Below are 20,227 nucleotides of genomic sequence, written 5' to 3'. Positions count from 1 at the left end.
TTATAAAAAAAATGCACATAGGCTGTCACTGGGAACTTAGAATGAGGATAGAGAGATGTTAAGCACCAATAAGAGGTCGTTTTATGTAAATAGAAGTGGAAAGCACTGAGTTTAGTCAGCTGATTATTCATCTCGTATTAAATTTTGCTTGAACATTTGGCTGTGGGATACAAAAATGATAATGTGACTCTGTTGGTATTTTTGAAAGCATAATAAATTTGAGGAGTAGATAGATAACCTCATAGAAATAAATACTTTGGACCATGCTAAAATGGCACTCACGACAATACCACTTAGACGTTAGAGATATTACAATAATTGGTTTCATGTAAAACAGATAGCTAAAGACATTGGATTAGTTCCCAGGAGTGTGCTAGAATACATCGTTGAAGATGGGTTCTCTAATTGAATGCATATAGGAATAGATATAACAGCTTGAGCCATATACAGTATGTCACAAACCTTAACAATTATGGCTACATTTCATTTTGCACACTATCCTAACCTCATAAAATAGCTTGTTTCAAATTAAAAGGTACAGAATTCAATCCCTTTGCTTAGGTGGACTTTTATATTCTTTGAGGAAGGAAACACATCATCCTGCTTTCTACTGAAAAGAACCTAGTACAGTCCTGGAGCTCTATAAATAATAAATCTCTCTCTTGCACATTTATGAAGAATCCATCAGTATGATACATATTTAACATACATGCACTTTGAATTTCATTATATATGTATATGAACGTTAACTCCACTTGCTGGGTTTCCATAAATTGTTGTATATAACTGGTTTATAAATATGGGCTAAGTATTTTTATTTTTATTGTCATTTTCTTTTTTTTTTTTTTCAGTACATTAGAACTGTTTGCAGCTGTGTTTATCCTTTTCCTACTTGGGGAAAGTGGTATCTCTCCATTTTTTTAAAAGGAGCTGCCAATATCTAGACTGTTTTTTTGATTAAGTGCAGGAAATGAAGAATTTTCATTGGTAGAGTGTGCCTATCCTTTTCTCATTTTGCAGTTGTACATATGGAAAAGTAAATAGAGAGCTACTCAAGCCAGAAGGACCACAGACCACTGTGATCAAATAATCAGACATCTTGCACTAAAGAACTTCCTCCTTTTTTTTGTAATTTTTCAAAAAAATAGGTATCATAAAGGAAATCTTCTCTACCTTCAGCCAAAAAGAACTGTGCACTGTAATGGCTCTCTTATAAGAGTTATCATAAGACAATAGCTTTGGAAATAAAATGCTGTGTTGTCTGTTAGTGTGAAGATAATGAAAATACATGAATGGAAATCATGTGACTTCCTTGGAATGTTATAGTGAATCTCTTGACTGACTCATAAATCGTTTTCAAATTACTGCACTAATTCTTTTCCCTTGGTTAGAGATGAAACAATGTAGAATTTACTCAATCAGTTTTCCAACACTTAAAAAATGCTTCGGAAAAAGTCTGAGCTGCTTTCAAAATGGCATATGTGCTTTGAAGCATATACTGGAATTCATTATAAGTTTTTGGAGAATCTATTATTCTCTTACAGAACAAGATTAGATTGTAAAGCCATAAATGTCAAACTAGATTGCCTGCAGTTTGCACCAGTGTAGCCTCACTTCAGAGGTGTTCAGAAACCACACACTCCATTCACAACTGTGGAAACTGTGGTGGCCCTGTTTTTCTGAAAGTAATTTCAGACTGTATTACATTATTTATAGATACTGTTAACCTAAACCTCAATGAATCACACAGAAAAAATTATCAAATCTTGCCTTTTTAATTCATGAAGATAATCTAATTCAGATGAGTGAGACTGGTCATGTGGATAACAAAGGAAGAAAGATTTAGATTTGGATCTGTAAGTTTAATAAAAATACTGTTCAGATATTTTTAATTTAGGCTAGGAAAAGCTAACAGTCAATTAATAAGCTGAGTTCAGAGAGCCTGAGTCTCTTGGGCATCTCCCCTGTTGGTCCCAGGAGGGAGTGGATTGCATCAGCTCTCAATCCGGTGAAGATACTTTCCATGACACACCATTCATGCACATGACAAGTATGGGGCAAATTCTCATGCTCAGCTTACTCTGACCCATATGGACAGTCTAGTTCTGCAGAGCCACATTTGCTTCATGCACCGCTACTTGGGATGCTAATGCAGAGGAATTAAGGGGCTGCCTTAGGCTCCTTACATGTGTCACAGTAAGCAACTGCACTGCATACAAGCACTACTGCATTTGAATTCTTAATGGCAAGTAAGTTGTTAGTATTTATTTTTTTATTTCCTTCATACGATACTGTAAATGTTAACGTTAACGCAAATGGAGGATTTTTAAAATTATTATTTTTAATCAGATAAACTTGCTAGCTACTACATACCAAGCAACATGCTGGCATGTGATGTGTTTCTCTTCACTGGTAATATGCTCATAGCATTTTGTGCCAAGGCATGAAAAGTTTATTACTCATAGTACAGGGGTATTACATCTCTTTGGATTCTAAGTGTCGACATTTTCTTGATGGACTATTTAACCCAATTTTTTTAGGCAGCAATCTCTTTTTTTTTTTTTTTAATTTTGTTATTTTAAGGCACAGCATGATCGTGTCCCTTTTTCTTCCTATCTAGACTTTAACAATGGATTGTTTTCTCTTTTTCCTCTGGGTACTGATGATACACTCTTTTAGCCGCTGAGAACTGTGTGCTCATTACCACTCTTCACTACCTTTTAGTCATTAGACAGTGACACCAAAAGAAAGACTGGCAGATACCTAAAGAGAGTTAGTGCAACTCTGCTCAAACACAAAAAAAGCTGATGTAAAAGGACCGAACTTTGTGACATCCACAAGTCCATACATTTCTACTGAAGTTCGTCACTGTCTGCCACTAATCCTACAAAGCTTGGTAGGGATCAGCTGCTGCTAACACCAATGAAAGAGGGTCTTTGTTATAACACTCTTGGGTTTTTGTACATATTGAAGACCTTGTAAGCCTTATTCAGATTGTCTGTTACTTACCAAACATTAACAGTGTACATAATTTAGTGCTTCAGACAAATCTGTATTTTTCACTTTGTTTTTCTCATGTTATTTCCATTAATCAAATGTTTTTATGCTTATGATTTAGTTCTCTGTCCACAATAAATGCCTCATAAATAAACATTTGATTTTTTTGGCCACCTTTTTAGTGGCAAAATAATGATTGCATTGATAAAGTTCAAAGCTGAAATGTTTTGCCTGTAGTGGATTTCATACTACCATTATAAATGTTATCTTCAAAGAGTTAAAGTTAGTTATCCCAAATCCTCCCTGTTTAATGAAATTATTTTGTTTCCTTAAACTGTGTTTAATAAGTAATAAGGGAGACTGGAAAATTAATATACATCTTGCTGTATTGATTTAGTTTTAGTTCATTCTGTTTTCTCTCTGAAGTCTATAAAGCCTTCAGGTTCTATCTAATCTATTCATTTCTGGCATGCACATCTTTCTATTGCCTAAGCATCTCTGCTGTTCTTGAAACAGCCTCAGAGATGATTTAAATCCTTATGCTTTGCTTTTTCAGCTGTTTACCATTTCCCACATAATTTTATTACGCACTTCAAAACATTCTAATTGTACTCTAAGAAACTCCCATTATCATCTCAAGTCTAACTTAACACTGAACAGCATTATCCAAGTATAGTCCCTGCATCCATTGTCCTGCAACTGCAGGAACACTGCCAGACCCTCCCATGAATTCTGAAAGTGCCTGGCAGCAATTCCATACCTCAGAGTGCATTTTAAAATGGATAGCTACTAGTGTTGGAGGGTAATGACACAGTAATAGGTTGTGCATAAATAGGTAAGATGCAAGCAAAGTTAAGACTGTAGTGCTGTAAGTGCAATGAGAGCAGACTGCATAATTATTTAGATGACAGCATAGGAAATATAATGGTGTGCTTAAAACCCACAAAAGGCTAAATTCAAACCTACAGAGTGCAGGGCCACTGTGACTGAAGCAGCTAGATTTAGCAAAGTGAGGTGCTAGCCGTAGCATTAGTTAACATATTTAGGATGAACCCGACAGTTTGGGAGAGATCCACATTCAAAAATAGGCTCCTAAACATGATGCCAACAGGGAAAGGATGAAGAACCAGTCTCTGCTTATCAGTCTCGCCCCTTTATGGGTATCAGACATAAAGAGATGGGTAAGCATATCAGCAGTTAAACTGAACTACATGAGAACAGGGACTGTATTGACTGAAGCACTTTTTGTTTAATTTTTCTCAAAGGAAATTAAAAATGTTTTCTTAGATTAATTTTGGTTTTAAATTGGAATCAGAATGCCTTACTTTCAGAAGCTAAATACCAGGAAAGGGACGTTAGACTCATAGAACTGGTGCAGAAGATGCGGCTGTTTCTAAAGTCCAATGATCATAACATTCTTACAGTTATTCTCAAACTTGCTGTCTGTCTTAAGGGATTTTAAAACACAGAGTACATTTAGTACTGTATATTAGTGTACATTAGTACACTGTCCTATCTCCCAAAGTGTGCTTACACAATTTCTGGAAGACTTCAGGAATTCAAAGTCTATGCCAGGGACTGTTCTAACAACTTAGCAGTATGGCTGATTGCACTCCAGGACCCATGCTGTATTTTTGTACCTTTAACTTGCCACTTCAGATGTGAAAAGCTGTCCCTCAACGGAGATGCACCACGCTCTGTTTTTCAGTGGGCTGTTCTCAGTCTTGCCTGCTGATTAGGTTCAGTTGCATCAATTACTCAAACATTTTCTGAAAAAGAGGGACAATGTCTCAAGTCTAGAAGGCAAAGAACTATTTGAATTGGTGACTTCTGTATCTCAAGACAAACTGCCTGATGTAAAAGAAAAATTTCCCAACTCTCCAGATGTTGAGTGGCTATTAACAGAAACCTAAGACAGACATATTCACAATCCTAAATCCACCACCCACCAGTCGGGAAGCACTTTCTATTTAATAACTCCATAAATCAGACCCACAATTGAATCAAAGTTTTGTAACTAAAATCCCGATGCAGAAAGCACAGTCTGAAATGGAAGATGGAATAGCTGTGCCAATACTAGCCTGTAAAACCATCCTCAGAGACAGCATCAAGGTCAAATCAACCAACTCTGATTAATCCAGTGAGAAAATACCTCTACATCAAATGTCAGACACTTATACCCACACTCATCTCAGGCCAAGGTTGCTAGCCACTCAAAACCTGCCTTCTATACAGCATGCTTTAGAGAAGCCTGTCTGTTGTGATGTGCTGCCTTGATTCCCTTTCAAGCAGGAGCAACTGAGATAGATAGGCAATGATTGCACTCTCGAATAATCACTGCTGCCTGTGGCCAGAACACAAGAGCACACAAGTAAAAATATGACACTAATTTGAGATTTAGCATTCTCTGTACTGCAAGGGGAGGGCACTGCATGGCCTAGAGCTGATCTGCCTTCTGAGTCTTTTCCAGTGTGCCACCCTCCAGCACAGAGATGGACTGGCAATATCCTGTAGAGTTGAGATGAAGTTTTCTTTTGTCCTCCGAAGAGTTGCCAAACTCTATGGACAGCTCAGCTCGAAGTTTTAAGCAGATGTCGCAAATACAGTTCATTGCATTTCCTCTTCTTTTTCATCTCCTGACCTTTCTGAAAGAGCACTTGCTTGCTATTACATGATTCAATGCTATTGGCTATTACCCCGCAAACTCTGGTACAGGTTCTGTGAGGTCCTTCAGATCACACAAGTCCATTTCCAAGAAAGAGCTAGGCAGTCAGGCTGGAAGTCCATGTGGGGGCCTGAGGCTTGGGCCACCATGAGACCCTTGGGAAATTGGCCAAGGCAGAGGATGCAGCCTTGGTATTTGCCTCAAGTTGATGTCTCCCACTCCACAGTTTCTTGGTATCATGGTGCAATAAATCAAGTGTCATTGCCATTCTAACACTGTGATGCCTGGTGAAGCATCTCCTTGCTGGGATGCCTCAGAAGCACAGACAGTAGGCCATATCAGCAGCACTGCAAACAGCGCTAATCCATAAAGAGAGCCTAATCCTATTTTTTTGTCCACTCCCAGCCTTCACTCTCAGTTACCCTTTCTCCAGCAGTTAACTCTTGCGATGAAGTTTGTAGGCCACAAAGACACATCATATTAACTTATTCCACATTTCAGTACACCATGTACTAGAAGATAACATTAAGAAAAAACAAATATAGATGGAAATTTATTAAAAGTATGAGTAACCTCAAAAGATAGCAAAAAAAAGGTTCATGGCAATTAGATTCAGAAATGAGAATCAGGGCTTTCCATTGACAAAGGTTAGCAGTCAATTTGACTGTGTGTAACCAGCAGACATTTGTGTTATGTTGCTTTCCTAAGATAACTTGCCTAGGTGAGAAAGTATTTCCTCACTGACTATAAAAGGAAAAGCTCTGCTTGCACTGCACTCATACCCTACAAAAGTTTTCACCTACAGCTGTCCTAGTATTTTTCGTGAAAACTATGTAAGATTTCTTCCCTAACAGTCTGGGTACATATTGGAAATCCCCAAGAAAAATTTACAGTTTTTGACTACAAGGTGTTTTCTCTGTCATTACCCATATCCATTGAACTTGCTGTTGACAGCAGTCTCAATAGGACCCAATAGTGTGCCCTGGCAGCCAAGAGGGCAACCACCTGCATCCTGGGGTGCATGAAGCACAGCATAACCAGCTGGTCAAAAGACATGATTATCCCTCTTGGGTTTGTCTAGTTCGGAGAAAAGGAGGCTGAGGGGTGACTTCATTGCTCTCTACAGCTTCCTGAGGAGGGGAAGTGGAGAGGGAGGCGCTGAGCTCTTCTCTCTGTGATCCCGTGACAGGATGTATGGGCATGGTTCAAAGCTGCGTCAGAGGAAGTTCAGACTGGACATTAGGATGCATTTCTTTACCGAGAGTGTGGTCAAACACTGGAACAGGCTTCCCAGAGAGGCAGTTGATGCCCCAAGCCTGTCAGTGTTTAAGAGGCATTTGGACAATGCCCTTAATAACATGCTTTAACTTTGGTCAGCCCTGAATTGGTCAGGCAGTTGGGCTAGATGATGGTTGTAGGTTCCTTCCAACTGAAATATTCTACTCTGTTCTATTCATATAGTCATAGTGCTGTGCTATACAAACTATGTCTTCTTGGTATAACCTGAGGGAATGACCTTCTCCACAGAATCCTCCCTGCTGGAGAGTCTCCCAAGGCATGGGTTGGCCCAAGTTGTACAGATTCTGTAGGTTCTTTTCCTACTACTCAGAGCTGCTATAAGTACTTCCCCCAGGAGGATGCAAGCCCTTTGTAGGTCTGAAATGCCAAACTAGCTAAATACAAGTGACAGGAGTGCCTGCAGAGCAGGACCTTGCTCAGGCAGAATTCAAGAGCAGAACTGTGATCTCTGAAGGGAGTTTCTATCCGCACTGCCTAGGGCCTGCCATGTCCCACATCACCAAGCAGTTGTCCTGCAGAGTAAACTAACATTTCCCATGGATTTCCATGGATTCTAGATTATCAGCTGCAGGCAAGCAACCAATGCAGCAAAGGATGGCCCATGAAAGACATCCAAGGCAGTTAGTTCATCACTGCTAGATATTATCATTCAAGGCAGGTCATCTGGCATAAGTTTGAATAGGTGAGGACTTTACCATACAAGGATAGAAGACTTCAGGCTAGAAGACTTATTTTTGTTTCCAAATGTATTCTCCACTTTAAAGGTCATCATATTTTTTTCAACAGACATTCATGAAATACATGATCACATATGCTTCACTCTTGATTGGAAGCCTGACTCCGAGAGAAAGGGAGAGAAAATAGAGTTATGCTCTTTTGTAAAATTCTACCTTTTTTTTTGAGCCATGCTTCATTGCAATGGGGAAATTTTTAATTTCTGTTTATTTTCCATGTTAAAGCCAGGTGAACTTCAGCCTTAGTTCCCTTTTTGACAGTCTTTCTCTGTCCTGCTCATGCCCTAGCCAGATTAAATTGCATTTAATTTCTTAGGATTTCATAGTATTCTAAGGTGTCTTTTTGAAGAGAGACCACTTTTTAGATTCCAAATTCCAGTGGGGCAAAGGAGCACTGTTGTTTTCTGAACTGACTTTCAGGAGTCTCCTTGACAGAAAATTTAGGAGAGAAATAAAGGTGCTTTGTGTTTGACAACAATACAGGCTTTTTTTTTTTTCCCCTCTTTCTAAAATTTCTTGAATCTGAGAACATTCTTGTTGTCTCTTCACTTTGTGCCCATGGGAACTAATGTCTCTTCATTCCTAAACACGATTCAGTTGTCTTCCATGTAAGTCCTGTCACTTGAAACTTTGCTGATTCTAGGACCGAATTGTAATTCTGTAATTTCTCAGAAAAGAAATGACCTTATCCCAAGTTACTCATCAGGGAGCTGATGCAACAGAGCACAGTGTACTGAATATGGTCTGGTGCAGAAGTGGCCCAGAGACTGTGGATCTTGACGATTTTCACTGGTGATCTGGAACTGTAAGATCAGAGTAAGATCAAAAAGGCATGGCTACAGAAAGGCAGTCTACCTCCTATCTGCTTCAGGCACAGCTGAGCTACAGACAGGAAGGATGTGGTTCAGGGTGACATGAGGCTTGAGAAGTGACCCTCCATGAGGGTACTAGGAAGACTTAGCTTCCCTCTCCTGATGTTACCTGAAAGGTTGCAGTGTTTAGGGATAATGACAAAAGGTGAAGTGGCAGGCCATCCAAGGGAAACACAATCTGTACAGCATGAATATAAGAACCTTTCTGACACTCTAGCAAGATAACTCTTCAGCAGTCAGCATCCCTGAGGGCTTCCCATCTGATGTGTGTTCTAGAGATGGCCCTGGGGCCTGCAGCTTGATCCACACAATGCAATCCAGACTGAGGTGCCATGAGAGGGGCAGCACTTGAAGGCATCTTGAAAGAGCCATGCAGACATATTCAGTCTGACCCACTGAAGTGAACGCTGGATTCCAAAAACCTGAAACATTCTTACACAACACAGAGAAGTGCACACATTCATCCAGGGCATAGCTTACAATACTGTCACCACACGATATTATTTTCATATTTAAAAAAATGGTGTAGTTCTGCCAAACCTCAGTAAGTAAAATTCCCATTACACTGAAAGGTGTACAGACTCAGTCCTGTCCAGTTTCACCCTTTAAGTAGCATGTTCCCTCGCTACTGGTTAAATTAATACCTTTAGAGAGTTTTGAGGGAAAATACCAACACTCTTCTCTGTGTTTTCTTTCTTGCCTTTGTCTACATGCTACTACTTCAGTTGCAGGTGGTGTTGTTACTATTAATACTAGAGAAAACAGATCTTTGTAAATTCTCCACAGAAGTCTGTGAGAGCGATGCAAGGGAACACGATTATATGGTAAAAGTAGGAAAAGCATGTGCTTGTAACAGAGATTCCCAAGTAGGCACTTCCAAATGGAAAAGGACCTTAAAAATATACTTTTCTGAACTAACTTTTTTAATTTGCAGAATTTGCACTTACTTGTAGAAATTAATCTCTGGAAATATACAAAAAACAGCAAGTATATTTTCAAGTAGGAATTATTTTCAACAGAATAATGCCATGAGTTCATTCTTAAACAGCAGACACACTTGTTATTCCAAAGCTGCTACACGCTGTAATTGGTATCATTAAAACATGAGTTAGACCTCCAAAATCATAGGAGAGACTTAAAAATAACCAAGTATCTGCTGTTTTGGGGGTCTGTACCTTTAGAAATCACAAGAAGCTTCTCTCCAAAACTGTAGGACCTAATTTTCAAAAGTGGAATCTGTTTTGAAAGTGTTTATCTGAACATTGAACACCAGGGATTGATACTTTAAGAAAAATATCGTAAGACTTAGGATAAAAAACCAGGATCCAGTAACTAGGCTTATCACACGGTGTTTTACTTATCTGCTGTGACTTACATGCACTACATACATTTCTGAGTTTAACATCTACCTGCCTGAAAACTATCATCTAGTAATTAGCAGCTGACAGACTACATTTATTTGCATGCTTATTTTTTAAGTTCAAAGATAAGCAATAAGGGTAATGAGATTTTCTGTGAACCATCTTGTCGCGTTCCCTCAAATCACCTTTAATAGAATTAACGAATACACCTCAAAATCCTTGTAAATACTGAGTACGTACAAAGAAGGCCAAGAAAAAATATTTCTTCAAACTATTTGAAACTATTAAAGAAAGAAATTCTGTGAAAAAACCCCACTGATATCAAATAAAGATAGACAGAGCAAATACTATGAAACAATCTGTTATTGAGCTAGTCAGTGAAGGGCAATAATGACATGACTCCTGTGGAAAAAAAAAATAAAAATGCTTATGCATTTTGAGTCCTATCCCAGGCAGCTCCTTGAGGGATCATCAAATATGCTAACCAGCTCATCATGTTCTCTCCCTGCTATTCTCACAACTCCTTTAGCATGTCCTTTCATTAAACAGACATTAACTTTTGCCTCTGTTTGATCCATGTCATTAACCTCCAACTCCGAACTGTTAAATTTCAAGGACATGAGGTCTTGCGCGCTTTCTCTCATGCTGACAGTCATTGTAATAATTCCCCCTTAAACATTCCACTCTATCTCATAATCCTTCTTGAAAACCCTACTTAACCTGTCTTAAGAAACATTTGGGCAACAGTGTGCGAAGATCACAGACTGTCATACAGACCAATAATGGTTGAGCATTTCCTCATATTCACTCAATTGCCTTTTCATTAGCTAATTTTAGATGTTCAGATCTCCAGAGGCTGCCTTATTGCTATGTGTTTGTATAGCAACTGGTCCTTGGGTTGGGTTCTTACATACTGGCAGTAATGCAAATAAATATTTTGACATACAGATAAGATTTCTAAAGGCTAAAAAAAACAAAAAGAGGAGAAAATTAGTTATTTTTAAATCTGTCTTATGATTTTGAAGGTCTGACATGTTTTTAACAGCACTGACTGATGAAACCATTAAAGCCAGTTTAAAGTCAGTGTAGGAAGAAATGTTTGTACAAATCAAGTATTCTGATTTTCATATCTTCTGCAAGGGAAAAAGACCTAAAACCTGGTATTTCACAGCACTTTATGGTGTTTATACATATCCACAAGACTAGAAGCTTTTCAGCAGAGCAATGTGCAGAGCTTGGATCTTTGGAAAATGTTTTTTATTTATTTATTTCTCTTTAGTAGAAGACCTTTAACTGCATGACTGGGTGAAGGTAGACAGTGACATTTTATCTAGAGGAGAGGAGAAGGAGAGGAGAAGGAGAGGAGAAGGAGAGGAGAAGGAGAGGAGAAGGAGAGGAGAAGGAGAGGAGAAGGAGAGGAGAAGGAGAGGAGAAGGAGAGGAGAAGGAGAGGAGAAGGAGAGGAGAAGGAGAGGAGAAGGAGAGGAGAAGGAGAGGAGAAGGAGAGGAGAAGGAGAGGAGAAGGAGAGGAGAAGGAGAGGAGAAGGAGAGGAGAAGGAGAGGAGAAGGAGAGGAGAAGGAGAGGAGAAGGAGAGGAGAAGGAGAGGAGAAGCGTCCAAAGCTAGAGGAGAAGGAGCAATGGTGAGCAAGCAAGCAAGAAAAACCTAGAGATAAAATCCTGCATAAGCAAGCCTTGTTCACAGCTGTCTCATTATCGAACCATTCCACTGCAACACTTACTCAGAGATTCAAAGAATGGGGCTGGATGCTGAAATTAAGTGTCTCTCATAAATAGAGGCCAGAGCAGACAGGTAGATGAACCAGTATGATACTGGGACCAGAAAGTCTAATGACACTCTCAAATGTAACAGTGAGGGAGTAGTGAACCAGGATAATAATTTATTGAGGTGTTAGAATTATAAAAGTGACGGAAGGGCTGAGAAAATACCCTTTCAGTGAGAGACGCAGGACTCGCACACACTAATAAAAGTGTTACTGCAGAGTAACGAGTTGCCACATGTCAGTTGACCCACAGTCACCATCTGTGTACTCAATCTTGGTTTGCAGCCAATGCGAAGCAATTCAGATTAGTTCTCCCTCTTTAAAAGAGGGGAGTTGATCAGCTTGGTTTATCAAGAAACAAAACTGAGAAATGATTTCATTACAGTCGACAAGAAAGCTCATAGAGAGAAAAGTCTGAGCACTGAAGCTCCTTAACCTACTGAAAAAATTGTAATAAGCAATAGCTGGAAGACGCAGTAATCGTGACAAGCCGTTGTCATAAAACACTAACAGAAGCAGTGGATTCTCCAAACTGTTGAGTCGTTACGTCAAGACTAGATGTCTTCTAGAAGGTTCACCCAAGCACAAGTCTTTAGCTTCAGAAAAAGGACAGCTGAAATGCACAGTCTGTCAAGCAAAAAAGGCCTAGCAGTTTCATTGGGATGGTAAATTTTTGAGTCTATTAAGTTAAAGATCAGAAAATATCACTGCAATCATCTAACCTAACCTGACATGTAAATATGGTCTATAGAATTTAAAGATTCATTGCATGATGATACTGTCTTAGTTATATATAGTCCAATATCAAACTGAAGATGTAACCACTAGATACTACATTGATATGCTGCAGATTCAGATTACACCTGATAGAAGAGCTGTTGCAAAAAGTAAAAGTCTAGTATTACTTGCCTTTCAGACCCCAAGTTTTTCACCCCCTTCAAAATTTCTAAACAAATATGCCACATTGGAAGATATGACAGATAGTTTAAGAATGCTAGTTTGGGTAATAGTGTGATAAGCGTTGCTCTAAAGGTATCACCATCAGCTGATACGAAAATAAAGATGTAACATTGCATATTTTTAGCAAGAATGTTTATACTCAACCTGGTCACAAATATACTCATTTATTATGTGACATACAAATACAGACATGAAGTTTAATGCATTAACACCGGAACAATTTATACCTGTATGTGCCCCATTAACTGAAACGGGTCTTAAGGAGGAGAGGGGTTTATAATACAAAATTATATGGAGAAAAAAGTTAAAAGCAAAATAATGGTGGTGATTTTTTATGAGAGAAAATAAAGAACAATTAGAATGGAAAACCTAGTAAGAATTAGAATAAGGAAAGAACATGCAGATAGTCACTGCTCATTCATCTGCTTTGCTACAACCAGTAAAATGAAAATTGTTGCAAACTTCATCATTTATATTAAAGGCAAACTTTGTGTAACAGTAACAAGGATTGCAAAGGGCAGTAACATCTGGGTAGGCCTGCAGTTATTTATTTGGACATCCTACAAACTGCAGTAAAAGAGTACCTGCTTACTCATCTGAATTCCCGGAAGAGTTTTAAATCACAGTAATAAAGAATCACTTATAGAAAGCTAATAACTGTATCACCAGCGGGGAGTGAAAGAGCCACGGGAGAGTTTCTGGGCCAAAACACAGACTTCCAAAGCTTTCTGCACTAACAGGCTGGAAGTCCTAAGGGGTTTGAGGCCACGAGAAACCACCGCCATGGGTCACATCCCCATGTTCCCAACACAAGCACCATGCCCACCCAGTGACACCTTGCCTTCTGCTGCGTCAGTCACAAACGCCACTGCTGGGGCTGAGTTGTTGCACTTTCTGCCTCGATTAATCCTTGTGGCTTTATGTTAAAGAACAAAGCATCTCCTCCTCTCATAACAATACTTCCTCTTCGAGTACAGAAAAAGCTTTCTAAGAATTTAGATACAAACGTTACTTAGCCTAAAAGTATTTTCACACAGATCTCTTGGGAACAACAGTATTTCTCAACTTTAGCTCCCCTGAAACTAGGCAGCAAACTTGTAAAGCAGATTAACTGTCGAAATATAGATTATGAACTGTAAGGAAAGAGACTGTCGCTGCCACCTCCGGGCAGCCACAGAGAGGACAGTGCGGAGACCTGTCCCTGTGGGCTTCCACCTGTCCCCCCCTTGCATCAGGTAGGCATCGCATCTCACCTTCCCCTGCCCTTGGGTTGTTGTTATTGTTGTTAAACACGATCTTAATTACACGGCTGGGTTTGTCCTGTTTGTCCCTGAGATCACCCAGCCAGTGCCTGCCGTTAGACCCCCATACACATCTGCCTGCTTCTCTCTCCCCGGCGGGGCTCGGGAGGGAGCCGCCATCTTCTCAGGGCGGGCGCCGGGGGGCGAGTGTGTGGCAGCAGGTCTCCTTCGGGCGTGCGGAGACCAAAGGGAGGGGGTCATGCAACCGCGCCTCCGCCCTCTGTGTGTGTGAGTGAGGGAGAAAGCGAGAGGGAGGGCGGGGTGTGGAGGCAGCTCCCGCCGCCGCCTCCTCCCGCTCGCCGCTGGGCGTGTGCCCGGCCCCCGGTGCTGCGTGACCGCGCGGGGAGGAGGAGTGTGGGTGCGGGGAATTTCCTTGTGTGACGGCGGAGGAACAACACCACTCCAGACGGCGGGGCCGCGAGGAGGGCGCTGCTGCCGCCGGTTGCTGAGCGATGTGAGGGGGAGCCCCCCCCCCGGCCCTCCCCTCCCCCCGGAGCCGCCTGCTTTCCCCCCCTCCCCTCTCCCCTCCCCTCTTCCCACTCATCCCCGCCCCGCCATGCCGGACCAGATCTCCGTGTCGGAATTCGTGTCCGAGACCAATGAGGATTACAAGTCACCTACCGCCTCCAACTTCACCACCCGGATGGCCCAGTGCAGGAACACGGTGGCGGCCATCGAAGAGGTGAGCCCCGGGAGGGGAGGGGAGGCGCGGCGGGGCGGGGAGCGGGCTGCGCAGCCCCCCTCTGGCCTGGCTGCCCGCCGCGGCGGCAGCAGAGAACAAGGCGCTACCGGCGCTGGCTCCTGCCGCTCCCTCTCTCTGCCCAGCCCCGAGGAGCGCCCTCGGCTGCCGCTGAGAGGAAATGGGGCTCGCCCGGGTGGAGAGGGGAAAGAAAAGGAGGGGGGGGAAGGGCTGAGGCGCTGCTGCCCCCCGGCCCGCGGGCCTCGCCTTCCGCCCACCTCCCCCCTCTGAGCTTGCCCCTCAGCGCACGGCGAGGCAGGGGCGCCGGCCACCCCCCAACCCCGCTTCTCTCAGCCTGGCGGCGGGAGAGCCTGAGCCCTCGTTTCTCTTTGCTCCTGGCGCCCGAGGAACCCTGAGCCGGTCGGTTCCGCCCGTCTGCCCTCCTACCTGGAGGGGGACTTAACTCTCCAGCCTCCCCCCTCTGGCACTTCCTTCACAGCGACACCTGAACCGTCTCGGCCCCGCCGCCCCTCCTTCCCGCCCCGCCAGCTGCTGTGCGGAGCTTGGGCCCTGGCAGTCCCGGCGGTACGGGAGGTTGGAGTGTCCTTTCTCCCGTGTGTGTGTGTGTGTGTGTCTGTCTGTCTGTCTGCCTGCCTCCCGGCACAGGTGGGATTTAATCTTCTTTCTAGTCCTCGCACATAGAAATTTAAACACTCTCCTCCCCACGGGCATATGCTTTAAGGTAGCTTTCCCTCAGGAACCGCTTCTCCAGGGTTGTGAGGCAATGCCTGCCCTTCCCGGGGAGGCGAGAACACGCCGCCCCCAAAGCGGCGCCCGTTCAGCCTCCCCGGGGTGCCCGGGAGCCTGAGCCCCCCCCCCCTTTTTTTTTTTTTTGCCTGGGCTGCGGATACTTCGTGTGAGCCGCTTTTGTCTCGCGAAGAGAGCCGTTTGGTGTTTTTTCTTTAAAGATACTCGAAACGTGCGGTTGAACGTGATGGTAAGAGCCCTCCCTACCACGGAGGGTGGCTGCCAGCACTGAGGAGAGAGTCTCTTCCGTCCTGTTTCAAATCGGAGGGAAATCTGGGACAGGTCTGAACACAGTGAGAGCACATTCCACATCCCAGTCATATGCGCACAATGAAATGAGAAGCGTCTGTGTATCTTGATTCCTCTAGCAGCTTCTCTGAAGTAACTTGGGGGGGGAGTCTTGTGGTGCAGATTAATTTGCTCCATCTACCTGTTACATCAGTTCTTACAGTGTGAGTTTAGTTGATTCATTTTGCAGTAAGCATATATTTTAAAAAGAGCCTCTTCAGCAAAAAGAATCTTGTCAGTAGTTGATGTCCCTTCTTACAAAAGAACTGTCACTAGCAATGGATTATTAACATGTCTTAAGTGAACAAAACCCAGGTTAGGTGTTTAAACACCCTTTTCAAGATCTTCCTGTTTTGCCAGTTCCCAAAACCACTAAAGCAAGGAGTTGAATTCAAAATAATCTGCACAGAAGGAATTACTGTTTTGTTCCTGAGGTAATTTTCTTCCCTGCAAGCTTGCACTTAAATGCCTGGATTTAATTATACCTTATTAACCTGATAGATAGGCTTAAGATCAACAATTCTGTATCAAAGACAACTTTTTCTTAAAGAATATTTATAATAGCAAATCATTTTAGTTGTAAAGTAGAGCTGCTTAATAATTGATTAACACAACAAAATCAGTTAGTGTAAGCGTTTGGGTCAAAAGCAGTTTTGCTAGATTTAGAGATTTTTATTACAAGTCTCACAAGAATTGGTCTTTCTCTAAGCCTCGACTTCTAAAGCTGTGTGGTTGGAAAAACGTCATAGCATTTCTCAGAAAAAAACATGCAAACAGTTTTTGTTTTTAATTTTCACAGCTGATGATACAAAATTTATATATGATGGCATGAAATTTTTAACATATTTATATTAAGGTCTCTTAAACATTCAACTCAGTAAGTTGTGTCTTGAAAAACCTTTTTTTTGTGTTAGGAGAATGATATGCATTTAAAATTTGAATATGGTGGATGCCTTTCTTAATCTGTCTACTTGGCATTTGTTTTTGTGTCATATTTCTGATACACTGCTGTTTGATTCTTTTTTTTTAAAGAAACTCAATCAGTATGTTAAATCTCCGTGTATCCGCATATTTCGGATATTGGACACTGTCTGCTAGCTTAGGTACAAAAATTATCTTTTATGATAATGATGATAAAGAATGTGCCTAGTGTCTTACAGATCTAAGTAAAGTTTGCAAGGCAGGAGATGAGATTGCACTGGCTATAGCTGTTCTTAATAGTATTGATCTATCTAGCACTTTTGGCAAGGTATCAGCAGTTGCTGCCTGTTTGCGCTTCTGTCCTACAGCATGTGTTGAAATGCTACTGACTTTTCTTCTTTGTGATTTTTCAAGAGCAACAAACAAATTTTCATGGTTTCAAAACTGTGAAATCTTTTTTTCAGACTTGGCCTTCTTTGGTTTGGAAATACTCAGGTGCTTTAGCATGACATGCCTGGTTTTTCAGGTTAAATGTGATCCTTTGATAAAAGGCTGTCTATAAATTGTGTAATAGAGAAGTCAGTGCTCAGCACCTTTTTTCTAAAAGGCTAGGCAAGAATCAGTTCAACAGCTTGTTATGAACTAAGACATCATCTAAAAATGTACAGGTAATACAAAGAACCTGTGCATTTCCAGTGTCAGAAGCACTGTGAAGCATCAGTTTCCAGTGTGTGTTGCTGTGTTGCAGTAGACAGTAGGGTGGCTGTGTATGATTTAGGGAATGTGTTACTCAGAACAGTTAATAGGTAAGTTGGAACCATGCTGACTGCTGGCTTTGTGTATGCATTGATTTTAACAAGTGACTGTAAGAGCTAGTTTATTAACTGAAGACAGTTTTAATTTTCCAGGATATTGTATACATGTATTAAATCAACAAATTAACTGGTTAATAGTGATACTTTGAGGATGTCTCTTAACTGCTTTTCCCAGCAAATCTGGCTCTGAAATGAACTGTGCAACTGCCTGCATGAAGACAGCTTGAGTCTCCCAAGCCTCATGCTCCCTTGGAAGCAGAGGCATAGGGGGAGGCAGTGCAAAAGCACAGGAGGTGGGGCTAGTGTGACTTGTTAGCCTGAGCTCAGCTCTCTGCAAACACAGATATCTGTTTCCAGATCCCAATGGGAAGTCTTTTGCACTTATCATTTACACTGCTGGCTACCAGTTTTGTAGTTCTGTCTTAGTTAATTAGCAGGTATCTAATAGTGTCTTAAAAACTTAGTTAATGAGGCCTTGCTTTCAGTGATGGAGTGGAAGAGGCTTGTTAAGTGAGGAAATCAATAAGATGTTGGACAATTATATGTGTATAATCTACTGGTTATGTCTCTGTGGCCAATGGTATTGCCTTAAATCAGTCTTTTCTGAACTTGGATTAACTGACCTCTCTCAGTTGCAGAATATTATTTATTTCTAGTATCAGTTGAAAATACTTTGAGTTTTATTGTTTTATGTGATTTATGTGATACACTGATTTCAGACCCCTGATCGTGGCCTTTGAGATCACCAGAAGCACATGCATTGGAGCTTGGGAACTGGTGCCTATTCAAACACTTGGAGAAAGAGAATCTAATCCTTTGCTCTCGGTAGTGGAAAAGGGATTAGGAAAAGCATGCTCGTGGAACACAACGCGATTTCAAAGGAAAAGGAATCTCATAATTTCTGCATTGTTCTCAGATTAGGATGTTGCTTAGCAAAATGTTGGGAATCTTTAGCTTCTGCTAAAACAAAATTACAAGTAAGCAGTGTATGTCACAGGCCCTTACAGGTTACTGTTTAATCTTTGCGTGTATGATAGTGGCTAAGATTAAACAAGTTTTAATTGATAGAGTGCAGAGCACAGTCACATGATTGGGGGAGGGGTTGCTTGAAATCACTAATCTAATATGACAAATGAAGTCTTTTTAGTTGACCGTTTCTATTAAAGGTCCCAGGATCTAAAAATGTGTGGTGACCATTCTTAAGCTATGAATGCTTAAAAATCAGATTTTAGTACTGCTATTGCTTGTAACATACACTTCTCTCTTTTAAGTGCTATAAGTTAAATAAAATAGTCCCTAAACTGTAATGAAGCCTGCAAAGTGGTCCTAATAGCTGCGATCATTAAAGATTTTTAGAAATTATTTTATAGAGTGATTTGATGACTAGAATCGAAGTGTGCCACTTTTCTTTGAAGCCCATAAAAATCCTACATATTTATTTGTATTCTGCCTGTTTATCATGGTCCACTGCCTGTGGACCAAGAAAGAAGGGTGGGGGGCTATTGTGCAGGCAAAGAGTATCAGGCAGTTTGTGTACTGAAGACGTTTTCATCTAAGTCAGGACTTATGGTGCAAAGTTTGCCCCACCGACTTAAACTTCACTGCATGCACAGATTTCCCTCTAAAGAGAGCAGAATGGAAACACTGAGAGAAGTTTAATAGGTTACTGGAACACCCTCCCCAGCATAGTAGCACTTGCTACTGGGATGAATGTGTTGTAAACAGGACGAACGTGTGGTGGAAAGATGTAAAACATACAACCAAAAGAAAAAGTGTAGTAGTACCAAAGATGGTCTTAGTTCTCTGGAGAGAAATAGATTTTAATTGTTTGGGGTCTATTTAAAAGCCACTCTCCAGGAATTTATGAAAAATCCGTAAAAATAATGTTAAAGCCATGACTTGTAATTTCAGGTCTCTACTTGCCTTTGTTCTATAGATCCTATTCCATTGTTATTGCACCTCAATGATTCTATTATTGTACAGTTTCAAATATTTTTTAATTTCCACTCCTAGGAATGCAGAATGTCATTTCAGTGTCAAATCCTTTTCTTCCTTACTGTCACTTATAATGCAAGTTTTTGTGTCAGAAATGGTAGCAACTACTTGCCACCTAAGGCAATCCCACAGTTTTCAGCTGGCTTGGAGAATCATAAAGGATTGATGCTTATTGAATTTCATTCCATCTTGTATGTTAAAATTCTATAATTTTCTCTGCTCCATTTTGGTTCTGCAAAACTTACAAGGGCGTGAGGTAATAACAGCTTGGTAGGGTGGGTGAATGTGAGACTGGATACATGCATACACCTGTGTGTTTTTAAAATTTATACTTTCCCCATCATGTATTTTTTTGCTTGCTAGGTCCTTAGGACTGGAGTTCTATCTTCCTGTACTACATGATTGTGACTTGATTTTGAAAGCTATGTGAAGAAGGTGTTTTTGTATGCTTTGAGAAGCAGTAGGAAATGTCATATTGTGCTGTGTTTTGGGAAATTTACTACTCTTATTAGTATTTTTCCTTTTAATAAAATATATCTTTGTGCCCACTATAATGTGCTCTTTGGTAGAACATATTTACACGCTTTTCTTACCTCATTAGTAAATACAGTTCTATAAACACATGTTGTTTAAAACCTTTTTTTGTGTTCCACTTCTGCTTCCTTTCTGGAATCATGATTCTCTGTCATCAGCATCCAAAGAGGTTTCTGGAAAAGTCATTATGACACAAATGGCATGATGATTTCAAAAGG

The 20,227-nt window shown here is 41.0% G+C and overlaps 2 protein-coding genes across 4 annotated transcripts in view; one reads left to right on the top strand and one right to left on the bottom strand.

The window, feature by feature from the left end:
• The window catches only part of MBOAT2 (membrane bound O-acyltransferase domain containing 2), a 176,907-nt gene extending 162,206 nt beyond the window's left edge, over positions 1-14,701 (bottom strand). Inside the window, exons 1-2 of the mRNA XM_054820189.1 lie at positions 14,592-14,701; positions 4,638-4,766 (exon numbers count right to left, since the gene is read on the bottom strand). The gene's annotated coding sequence lies outside the window, so the exon portion shown is untranslated. The remainder of the gene's footprint in view (positions 1-4,637; positions 4,767-14,591) is intronic.
• Positions 14,380-20,227, top strand: part of ASAP2 (ArfGAP with SH3 domain, ankyrin repeat and PH domain 2) — a 96,688-nt gene continuing 90,840 nt past the window's right edge. Inside the window, exon 1 of one of the 3 annotated variants that reach the window (XM_054820180.1) lies at positions 14,380-14,652. In XM_054820180.1, the coding sequence (XP_054676155.1) occupies positions 14,527-14,652 (126 nt within the window). In that variant the 5' untranslated portion in view covers positions 14,380-14,526. The remainder of the gene's footprint in view (positions 14,653-20,227) is intronic. The other 2 variants (XM_054820181.1, XM_054820182.1) reach the window with 2 other exon arrangements.

Source organism: Grus americana, chromosome 3 (genome assembly GCF_028858705.1).
Source record: "Grus americana isolate bGruAme1 chromosome 3, bGruAme1.mat, whole genome shotgun sequence".
Classification (NCBI taxonomy): domain Eukaryota; kingdom Metazoa; phylum Chordata; class Aves; order Gruiformes; family Gruidae; genus Grus; species Grus americana.
Note: the sequence above shows the minus strand (reverse complement) of the source record. Positions and strands in the feature narration are given on the sequence as shown.